This window comes from Clinocottus analis, unplaced genomic scaffold (assembly GCF_023055335.1).
Source record: "Clinocottus analis isolate CAN_PGR_092001 unplaced genomic scaffold, fCliAna1.0.p SCAF_16, whole genome shotgun sequence".
Lineage (NCBI taxonomy): Eukaryota > Metazoa > Chordata > Actinopteri > Perciformes > Cottidae > Clinocottus > Clinocottus analis.
Genome location: NW_027175887.1, coordinates 11661034 through 11672528, shown reverse-complemented (window position 1 = coordinate 11672528; position 11495 = coordinate 11661034). Strand labels below are relative to the sequence as shown.

Here is an 11495-nt window from a genome sequence, read left to right as displayed (position 1 = left end):
CTCCCCTTTCGCCGGGTGTTTGCCGGGTGATCCGGTTCCCTTCCACAAACACACGTGGTGTGTTTAGAAATCTGAATTTGAAAATAGAGATTGCTCTATGTATATTCAACAATAAATGGTCATTTTGAAATGTTCCATCAGCTAAACTGTTCTTTATATATATATATATATATATATATATATATATATATATATATATATATATATATATATATATATATATATATATATATATATATATAGTGAATTGCATTAATAATATGACCTTATTATGTTTGCTGAAATGTAAGATTTAATTAAAATACGTATTTTAAATACAAGTATTAGAAATACTGTCCATCATAGTTCTATATTACAGAGATAAATGTCTCATACGGGTTCACACTGACATCTTTATAACATAATAATCGTTCCATTTTGGTTCTTAATACCCAATCGTTGAGTAGCCAGTTTGGTTACTTCAAAAACAACTAACTTTTCAAATATGGTTCATAAGGTAGCAGCAGATCACAAATCTATCCAGGCCCTAAACTGAATGAGCATGACATACAAGTTAAGTGTAGAATTATGTTTCAGACAAATTTGTCCACATTATGATAAACAAAATGTTAAAAGGGACTCAAATCCCCATACAATGCAACACAAAGCATCGCAACACAAAGCATCGCGACTCTGTAAGGCTGTCCTGGCTATTTTGCATTATATTTGTAGTTAAAAGTCATATACAATCAATGACAGTGAATAAATGTGTTTGTAGTTTGTAGTTTATTACATTTCAAGAAAACAGTAAAGAAAAGTATGTCAACACAACACAACAAGACAATTGCTAGATTAAGAACTATTGTACGTTTGTGTTTGACATATTACAACATTTCTGTATGACCAGTACAGTTAAGATGTTTGGATGTGGTCAGAAATGTTCTGAAACGGTCTTCTCTTTGCCTCCGCAGAGTTTAGAAATTCAAATATGCTTAAATTCAGCGGGAAAGCAAGAAAACAATAACACAAACACAGGATTATAAACATATTTGTCATGAACAATACAACTAAAATATGTGTATAAGCAACGTATTTATACGTCAATCATAGACGTATAATCAACGTATTTGTAATACATCAAACACCGATGTAATCAGGGAGAAAATATGTTTTCAGTCAACGTAATTGAAAATCCGTTGTAGTTGTGGGGGAACGTCATTTGTAGGAGACAGGGTTGTCCTTGGAGGAAAGAGGCTGCTGCAATGACTGTAGCTCACTACAACGAGTCACGACTTCAATTCAAGCAAAAGCGTTATAGTGCAGTAGGCCACTGTCTTTATCTTGTGTAGTGTAGTACATTTTCTTGTTTTCTTTTTTTTTTTTTCGAATCTTTCGGCTGGTCTTTTGTATCTAATTTGATTAAAGTCTTCAGGTCCACTCCTGTTTGACCTGCCTGTTCTTCTGTTTTCTAGTCTAGTCTAGTCTAGTATAAAATAGCATTTGAAAATCATTTTACTTTTATTTGAGTGACATATATATAGCTGAGTGTTGTCAGATTATCCTTAAAAATCATAAACAATTTAACATTATTTTTCTAACATGAAATAAAAAAAATCTACCGTGCTCTTACTACTCTTTCTTTAATGTTAGCTTTAACCTGACTTCTAACAGTTACAGGCAGGGCCCGCTTGGTGTGTTCAGGTGCCAACATCCTAAACTTAAGACACAGCAATGCATTTTAAAGAGATGTTGTAACAAAATCCCTAAAACACTTAAAAAGCACACATGGACTTTATATTTTAAAAAAATTAGAAGGTGAGTTTAGTAAAATCGTGTCGTAAAAAAGATGCTGCGCCACAGATGACTCTACGAATGAATCATTCCTCAGCTTTGAAACACACCAATAAATATTTTTTTTAACCTGTGAAAAGAAGATGAACTTCATTGTTTTTTGCTGTGGTCGGTTAACTATCACACATCTATCCAAAATGATCATAACATTTTACTAAAATATTCTAAAATCAATGGACATGAAAGGTTGAAAAAAAAAGGCTTTTTTTGGGAAATGGCTTGCAGGAAAGTTAAATATGTAGGATAAAATATGCAATTAAAGAGCTAAAAGATGCAGAAACATGTGTAATTGCGTCACTCTAACCAAGCAATCACCTGTCGCTACTCTAAGGTGTCCGGCTCCGCATCCATGCAGGTCTCCCAGGGGTTACGTGGCATGTGGGGCATTGAGATGAGGAGCAGGGCGCCGCCACTGAGGATGAGCAGGGTGAAGGAGGCGCAGGCGCAGGTAAAGGACCAGGAGTAGTAGTATTCAATCCAGATGGTCTCATCACTGTCAATCATGCGCTTGACAGACTGGCGCATAACTTCAACAGAGATGATGATGCAAAGGCCTGCGTGTCAAAACAGAAAAAAAAATACTTGTTGGTTAAAAGCAGATGCTTTAATATAATTAAGTGCTGTTAAAAGTCCCACATTTACACGGCAAGATTGCAGGTTAAATTTTGACTTTGTCACATTAAATGCGATGCTGAAAGGGAGTTTAAACCCATCACCAGTGGTTACTCTAACAGTGCTAACATCAACTCCCACTTTCCACCTCCGAAAATGTGTGATGAATATTTAGTTTGTCAACTCTGTTTAATTAGTTAGCTGCATAAGTAGTATTCACCACAAAAGAAAAGGCGAGGACACTGACACACCTCATTTCAAATTGAGCTGTAACACAAGAGACAAGAGTACCAGACAGAGCCTGGTCTGTGATTTACATTATCTTCCACACTGTCTGACCTGCGAAGGCGAAAAACATCCCAGCGGGCCGGAGCAGGTAGTCCCGCCCCTTCCCGAAAGAGAAGACGACACAGAGGGTGCCCAGGATCATGAAGATCAGACTGAAGATGGCGATGGCTGCTGCTGAGATATTGTACTCTGAGGAGAGATGTAGAAAGAAGGAAAGAAGAACGAGACAGTGAAAGGAGTGCAAAGAGGGGGAGATGACAAAGGAGCAATTTAAAATGTAGAGTGTGGGTAGGAGCAGAAGGGAGGTTGCAGTCTAGTTTACAGAATAATTGCTTCAATAAAGCACTCGGGCGAGTTATGACACAGGTAATTAGCCTTTAAATTAGCCTCACTTTAAAAACAACAAGCGATCATACTAACTGGCGATATATTTCCATTTGCATGACAGATGAGATGCTGCCGGGTTATAACAAGATGATGAGAGCGTCTCTCTCTTCCTCCCATCTGGTCCCCGATAAAGATAATCTAGTCTTCATTTCTCTCCAACACTCCAGCTGAGATGGAAACAATCCATGGAGCATCCTATTCCATTTCAGCACCTCGACTGTGGAGTATCACCAAGTGTTAAATAACCTTACACTCAGGTCTCTCCAGTGTGAGTCTGGTCTGGTGTATGTGTGTGTGTGTGTGTGTGTGTGTGTGTGTGCGTGTGTGCGTGTGTGCGTGTGTGTCAAAGTCTCTTCATGCTGTGGATTGGCAATATTGCGTTTTTGTTACAATTTTAACAATACCAACAATCTTCAATGAATGATTGTTTTCTTTGAATTTTTTAAGATAATTTTTATTTAAACGACCAAAACTGTAGGAAAATGTTATGACTTTTGAGATGTAGAATCAGAAATAGCGAAAATACCAATACCAATACCAAAAATCACGTGACGCATACCGACCATTAATAACAAATGAGTACATACAAATAAAAATGTGTCAACAAATGTGAAAAAATAGACCAGTATTTCGCAGAAATACTATGATTGAAGAATTAGCCTCCCTATAACTTTCAAGCTGTGTTGTTTTTAAATGTTTTAAGAGGTTATTGTGTTGTGAGTCCATCTTTCTTACAAACAGTTGGGTCTGAAAAAAAACGTCTCTGTTGTAACTCCGTTGTCTTGGCGGCAGTGAGGAGGCACCCACCTTTCTGGGTCTTGACTTCAAAAAATTCCGCTTCTTCCCCCGAGGTAAAGTGTTTGAAGTAGGAACAGTTTTCGGCTGCAGGGTAAGACAGGAGGGAGAGAAAAGGGTGAGATAGAAAGAGGTGTGTGCTTGCAAAGCCAATCGACAACCTAAATGTTAAATCTCTCTGTGGATCCCGATGGAAAGCTCATACACACACATTAACGGAGCACTCCGCTACTAGCCTAAATAATAAATACAATTATCAGCCAACTAAGTTATTCGTGTTGTGACACCCCCAATTTTTCGCAAGCCTAATGTTTTATAAGTTTAGAAAATGAAAGAATTTTAAAAGTTGTTCCCTCACTAATAACCTCACAACTGTTGGACTTCAGAAATGTTTCTGAATTAGTTTTGCGGGCCCAATTTCTCCTCCAGTTCATGGACCCTTCACCAGGAGGGATGCTTCCTGTGCCTCTTTGGTTGAAACACATTGTTTTGCACTTGCTGTGGCAGAGAAGGAGGTGTAGAGTGTGTTACGTGTTATCCAGCAGAAAACAATTGCTTTCTGTCACTATATGCACAACTGTAGCAGCTCCTCTTTGCCTGTTTGATCCGGTCAACACCGCCCTCAAAACCACAGCAATGTCCTTGTGTGACTTGCTGTTATCCTGAAGTAAAACGTCTTCAACCCACTTAAGTCCCTGTCGGCCTGCTCTCGTAGGAATGATCAATTTCTGCACTTTGCTAACCCAAACTCATTAGTCCTCTGACCACAATCTTCAATACAGCCTAATACAATAAAGCGACCCCTGGGTGCAGTCATTGCCCGCACGTCCACAACTATCTATCTGCTGTCTCTGGGCTGAGACGGAGAGCTGGAGAGGAGGCAAAGGCCAAGAGAGAGTCCCGTCTTTCTTTCTGCAGATCTTTTTGCTGAGATTAAACCCATAAAGCAGACGGGTGCTCTCTCCGTCCACTCTGAGATGGACAATGTGTGTGTTGATGTCTGTATGTGTGTGCATATGCTATGTGCGTGTGTGTGTCCCAGAAAACAGAGAAGCTGTTTGTTAAACAGGATGAGAAAGAATCACTAAAGAGGTAACCTAGCAACAGGCTGCTGCCGGTCTTGGCTGGGTCTATCTGTTTGCAAAGGCATATCAAGGGGAGTGTGTACATACAGCGTGTGTGTGTGTGTGCGTGTGTGTGTGTGTGTGTGTGTGTGTGTGTGTGTGTGTGTGTGTGTGTGTGTGTGTGTGTGTGTGTGTGTGATTGAGGGGATGGACTGGCTGGCAGTTAGGAGAATTGGAGGCGGGGTCACGGAGCAGCTTGGATCTGCAAAAATATTAGTTTCATTAGTCTTCCCTCATTAGCTGCCTTTACCTCCGGGGCTAAACTGTCTAAGCTAATATGTGTTTGGGCGTAGCTATAAAATTTACTCCCGTTTCCAGGAATACAAATATCTGCTCAAGGTACAAAAGACACATGGACCTTTGGTGTATTCACAGGAAGCTTCAAATGCCTGAACTTCTAGTTATCTGCTTGATGCGGTTGACCTGAATGAATGCCTGTCCGATTTACCTTCGAACTTCCAAGTAATAAGGGAGGAATCCAAAATTATAGTATGTATGAACTATAGTCCAGATTCTAAAGAAATGGATGCCGTAACGTCACACATTGGTATGTAAGCCGCCATTTTGAAGCCCTGAGTTCATCATTTTGGCCGTCGCCATCTTGTATTTTGGAACCAGAAGTGACCCAGACGACTCACAGACCGGACCACGCCGTGGAAGTGACCGCTCTATCACAAGGTAGCCTGGCGCTTAAAGCACTTTATGGTCTATTTCACTCAAAAGGTAACCATAATTTACAAAATGAACATCATGCTGTATTGAAGACGACTTGAAACTAGCGTCTGAGACCATAGATTCATGTTTACAATGTTTACTGAGGGAATAAATTAAACGGGATGTAGGTTCATGTTCTCGTTGACTTCTAGCCAATCCAAACAAGACTTCTTTTGAAAGGAGGCGTCCCCTGATGGCTGTTAGAAAGGTTTGACCATGACACTGTTCTATTTTTACAGTATGTAATTTGTTATTAACACGTTTCCGAAATGCTAAACATCTTTCATTGCACAGACAACAAATATTGGAGCAAAAAAAGAAGTTGAAATAAATCTGGCTTGTAACTTTCGATGTGGACCTTGGATGAGGAGGAGAACATCTGGGTGCGTATCATTGACCTTGCAGTCGGACTAATTGAGAGATTTAGTTCCAGTGGGGGAGAGTGATTAGAGCAAGGAATCGCTTGTCATTTTAGTTTTGCCTCTTTCTACGGCCCTCCTCTCAGCTTCTCCTTTACTGTCATGCTTTTCCACCTGCCATTAAACCCTGTCTCTCTCGTCCACCTTCACTTTGTCTTTCATTCCTCTCTCTTTCGAGCTTTCTCGTGGTTGTTCTTTCCATTCTACGGTTGGCTTTGAAGGAAGGTATTTCCATCTTTTTACCCTTTAAAGTTCCCGAAAATTTGAAAATAGCCTCTATATTGTTAGCAGGAGTGTTCGAGAAAATTTGTTTTTTAGGCGACGCAGGGGGGCCGTTCTCTTTCTCACCACTCAGAATGACCGACTATTTCTGGGTCAATGTGAATAGGATGGGTGGTGGTGGTATTTGAACGTCTCTTCCACTGGGAGGTCTGATAACTGGGACACGGCAGCAGAAGAGCGTACTTCCTTGTGAGTATGTGTGCATGAATATTATTGTGAAATTAAAAGCAGCAACGTTAGTCCGTCATCATCATAGCCACCGCAAATTACACCCGAGCTCCTCAGTCCGTAATTTATGTTCTTTCTGAATATTTTGTTCCCTTTAAAAAACCTCTCATTTACATAATAGGGAGTGAGTCATTCAAATATTGAACCTTACACTTGTTTTCTGAATACCAAATCAGCGCCACACCTCCGCAGTTTTAGCTCTACACCCAAAGCTGGCAGACTGTTGAGGGAAAATGACTGAGCGTCTAGAAAGTGAAAATGTTTGCTCAAGGTGACATCTGGTCTTTTTGTGAGTATGAATTTGGGGCACCAGCATCGTGTCCCTGAAAGAAGCAGAGGACATTTTATTAGAAAGTATAAATCTCAAAAAGCTCAAAAACATCACCGACAAACTCCTCTCCTCCTTCTTTGTGCACAAAAAGTATGTGTAGGAACACACATGCACTAAAACGCACAAGTTACGCTATTCATTTCCCATCCGAGCCACATGATGCGATCCATAAAGATTTTCTTCGGTTTTTACAGCACTCGAGCTGCCGTGCATCATTTGTGGGAAGCTAATTTCAAAAGTGCTTTGGGTTCACCGTTTTGCTGCCGTTGTTATGCAACCCCAACACTAAAGCAGTGTAATTGTGCCTAGATGGAAAAGGTGTTTGTGTAGAGCGCCTCTGGACAACTAACACTGTTAGGGAAAATGCAAATGTGGTAATGGAGTCAAATCACTGCTGCTTGCTCGGGTATAATGTTCATTAAGGATGTTTTCTATTATGGTGCACTCAACTCAGGGGTTTTTTTTCCACGTTGTGCTATGCTTATGTGCTCAACACTTGACCTACGACGCACGCAGATAGCGTAACACTGGTATAGTGATGTTAGCCGGAAATAGTCATGACTTTATGTTGTAGACCTCGCTATGATATAGTATTCACCATGTTGCTATGGTTGGTTGGCTTTTTAAAATGCAAATGACATCTGTGAATTTACCACATGTGAAACCCTATTAGACATGAGAATCTGCACTCAAACACTGTGGCTCCGGCACTCAGACACGCTGCCAGTCCTAATAACACTCACTTTCTCCATATCAAGCAAATATAAAGCAAATGGCTGCAGCCACAGAGTGGTTGTATTTCTCTGTGGTCCAGACTGACCAACTGGGGGCCAGTAGAGAAAGCACCTGTTAAGAAGAACTGTAGACGCCTTTTCTTGGCCACTACAGGAAAAACAATGAACTTCGCCTGGTGACAGTCACTTAAACAAATTTTCAAAAGCACCAATCAGCATTTCATCCAATGTCGTCCTGACATGAAGAAAGCAGGATACACACTCACAGATCCATTCTTCTGGATTCAAGCTGGCGTAGAAGCAAATGGCAGCGCTGTTTAGCAATGCACCAAATCCCAAGACATTTTCAGGTAAAAATGACTCATAATCACAGTTAAGACATGCCACTGTTAAAACAGCTGATATTTGTTGCTGCACACACTCAGGCAGGTGGCAGCACACTGATGGCTGAACTCCTTAACTGCTGGAAGCAAGACAGGTGAGCCGCCGACAAGTTTAGTCTGCCAGATGGCTCCTCTCTCCCTCGTCATTATTGTCCCTTCCAGATCCCTTCCAGATCGTATCGAGCTGTGATTCTTCACATATCTTCTGACACAGTTTTACTGCTGCTGTCAGGTTGTGGCGGTTGTAACTTGATCGTTTATCCCATTTGAGTTGGGAGTCTGTCAGCTACAACATACCTGGAGACTTGGCCAATGGGGAAAAGACTACTTGTTCCAATGTTCCCTCCGTGAGTCACAGCTCTTGTCTGTCAGCCTCCCGGCCTTCCTTTAACATCTTAGTACAGTATCCCCTCCTATGGATACTAAGAAAGTGCTCTCTTTTTCCCATCAATCGAGGCATCCCTGCATCTATCCACCTACACAGACTTCTGTTTTCTTCCCCAATCCCCTTCATCTCTCCTGAGTCTCCCAGGTGTACTTTAACTCATGAGCAGGAGTGGAAAGTCACACTTCATTAAGGCGTGTACTGATCCTGAGGTGCAGGAGGCTCAGTCAATGATAGAGTCAGGCTTAAATTTCTGTGTTAGGCTGCAAGGCACGCACACACAGCCAGAGGCCGGAGAGAGTCTGCTTGTCCCCGGGCCGGATCGGTTTAAATAGGACTGGTATTTAAAGCTGCGGGGCTATTTTGGAGAAGCAGATGTTTGAATACTACTTTTTGCTTTTTTTTTTGGGAATCACTTACTGTATGCAATGTGATGCAAAAAAATGGAAATACAATGCTTGAAGACCAAGCAGCATCTCCCACTTGATGCATTTAAGCATTGGCCAAACCAAGGTGCATCGGTGGTTTCAGAAAACACTGCTTGAATTGGGTTGATTCCCTAGAAAATGCTTTCATCAAAGCCAAACTCAGATCTGCTGTGACATGGTGAGCCAGAGTGAGCCAGAGAGGTATTTAAATAACATTTATACATCATAGTATTTATCGAGTCGGAGATTATGACTTCCTGTGAGGTCAAATGGATTTTATTGCTCATCGGTTTCTCAAACAATCGGCTTCGCCTGGTGAGGACGATCACGTAAACTCATTTTCCAATGTCGTCCTGACATAAAGACGGCACAGCAGGAGGACTAGGACGCGCACTCACAGATCCATTTTTCTGGCGAGACTCTGATGTCGAAGCAAATGGCAGCGCTGTCGAGCCACGCACCGAATCCCGAGACATTTTCAGGTAATATGAAAGAATAACTCATAACACCGGTAAGAAACGGCACTGAGGTTGTGGGAATGTAACCAAGGGGGTCTCTGTTAAAACAACGGATATTTCGAGACTTCATGTTCGAGATTCATCTTTTTGTCATATTAACTGTTAAGTACAGCAGGTGGTCTCTTCAGAGACTTTCTCTGTGGAGGATAATGATGGTGTTAGTGAGAAGCCGGTCATAAGACTGTTTCACTGGGTGGAAGATAAGGCTGAGCAAAATTGTTCTCCAACCCCTCACTGGTCCCTGAAAAATGACATGAGGGTTTAATGCCCCAAGATCAGTGTGATATTGTACAAAAGGGAGCAGACAGACCATCATATTCAGCTGTTAAGTCCATTTCTTCTGTTGTTTTTGTCTGCTTTACATACTTACACAGCTACATGAAGCAAAATTGAACTACATAAATTTCCTCACCAGTTCCAAGTTCCAACAATATCGTGCCTCGTGCCTCTTAATATAGCAGAGTTAAACTTCTCACAGTGACTGAACATCCAGGATTAGTTCAATTCAAAAGAGCTGTTAGTCACCAACCATGACAAATCAAGTGTTATAAATAGTTTGTCCCCTGGATGTGTACCACAACACAACACCTTCACCAACAGTGCGAACAAAAGGCTCTTTACCTCCAGGTAAGCTGATGGGGCCGCACCCTTTGCCCTGAGGGTCCGCCTCGACAATGAAGATGCTCTTCTTGCACAGCCTCCATAGGCCAAAGTGGGCCGCCTCGCAGGTAGCGTTGATCTTCTCCACCCGGGGGCTGAGGACGGCCCAGTGGTCCGTCACCACCGCCGCCAGCATCAACGACATGCCCACCACAATCACCACAGACGTGATCTTGACCCTGGTCGCCTGCTCCTCGAACATGTTGCCGCTCGATGTACGAGCAGAGCGTACGTAAAGTGTGTGTGTGTGTGTGTGAGCCGAATATGTGAAATGCTAGTGTGTGAGTGTGTGTGTGTGTGTGTGTGTGTGTGAGCGTAAAGACCGTGTAGGACCGTCCAGGTGGTCTTGTTTCTCTTGGGATCCTTGACGGCGGATGTTGACTCCAGAGGTTCCCTCGTCTTGTCTCGTCTTCACTACGCTTGTGAAGTCCTCTTCTCTCTCCTGCTCTCCTGTCCACAGCTCTTTCTTCCTCTTTCTCTGCCTGGCGCCTTGTGGTTGCTAAAAAGGGGCCAGATAACAGTGCCCTAGTTTCTACCTCTCTCCTCCCGTCCTCTCCCTCCCAAGTTGCCTTCGAGATGAAGATGTACTTCGGCCTGTTTACGCCTAGTACACCTCTTACTCGACCATTCTGAGGGTCAAGACACTTTCTTTTAAAGTTCGGCCGCAGTCTATTTATTGATCGCGAGTGTGCCAGTTGTGCACTTCTAACTGCAACATCTCCTGAAAACATCCAGATTCAAGTTTTGAAAGTGCTATTTAATATTCAATCGGCCCGCAAACTACGGATGTTATCAATCCATCACTTATCTGAAACATTCTCTGTTTTTCCTTTTCTTTTTTACTCCGTTTCCAGCTGAATTGTCTCAGGCCCTGTGTGGCAGGGGGACTCCAGGGGAGGGGGGAGGTTTCCTTTATTAGTTGCCATCTGATTGAGCTGATCTACTTACTCAGCCAATCAGCAGTTAAGGCGTGAGACAAGGGATCTAGATTGTTGGTCTAGAAAGACAGAGACAAAGACAGGGCTTCGACATAGGAGCTTTAAAATGTGACATTCGGTTCAAAATGTTTGAATACGCTCTTCAGCCAAGCCCTTTTAATATTCTCATTGAATGAATTGTCTAAATTGACTCGTATTTGCCAACACATTATCTCTCCCATCTCGTCAAATGCAGACGCTTGGTCAGTGTCTTTTAAAAAGAATCTTCCTTCTTTACAGGAAGTTATGTTTAGGCAATGAGCATGGCTAATGTAAATTATACTGACTCGTGTCACTACAGATGAGTCAGGTGACTAACGACTGACACGACAAAATGTCAAGGTTCACTTTGAATTTCACACAGGACACAAACGGCGGTCTCCTGAATGAAACTTGTTTG

The 11495-nt window shown here is 42.0% G+C and overlaps 1 protein-coding gene across 1 annotated transcript; it reads right to left on the bottom strand.

Moving 5' to 3' along the window:
• Positions 1-1333: 1333 nt before the first annotated feature.
• cacng1b (calcium channel, voltage-dependent, gamma subunit 1b) lies at positions 1334-10644 on the bottom strand. Its single transcript, XM_068578889.1, has 4 exons — positions 10080-10644; positions 3925-3999; positions 2782-2919; positions 1334-2384 (listed from the first exon to the last, which is right to left on the bottom strand). The coding sequence occupies exons 1-4, from the start codon at positions 10318-10320 to the stop codon at positions 2152-2154; spliced, it is 687 nt and encodes a 228-aa protein (XP_068434990.1). The 5' UTR covers positions 10321-10644; the 3' UTR covers positions 1334-2151.
• Between the last annotated feature and the right edge of the window lie 851 nt (positions 10645-11495).

What these genes read in the sequence shown, in the direction of transcription:
- cacng1b (XM_068578889.1), bottom strand. Translation starts at nt 10,320, where the DNA reads ATGTTCGAGGAGCAGGCGACCAGGGTCAAGATCACGTCTGTGGTGATT. An exon ending in CCCCATCAGCTTACCTGGAG is followed by an intron (nt 4,000 to 10,079) that starts GTAAAGAGCCTT and finishes CTTACCCTGCAG; the next exon opens with CCGAAAACTGTTCCTACTTC. An exon ending in TGAAGTCAAGACCCAGAAAG is followed by an intron (nt 2,920 to 3,924) that starts GTGGGTGCCTCC and finishes ATCTCTCCTCAG; the next exon opens with AGTACAATATCTCAGCAGCA.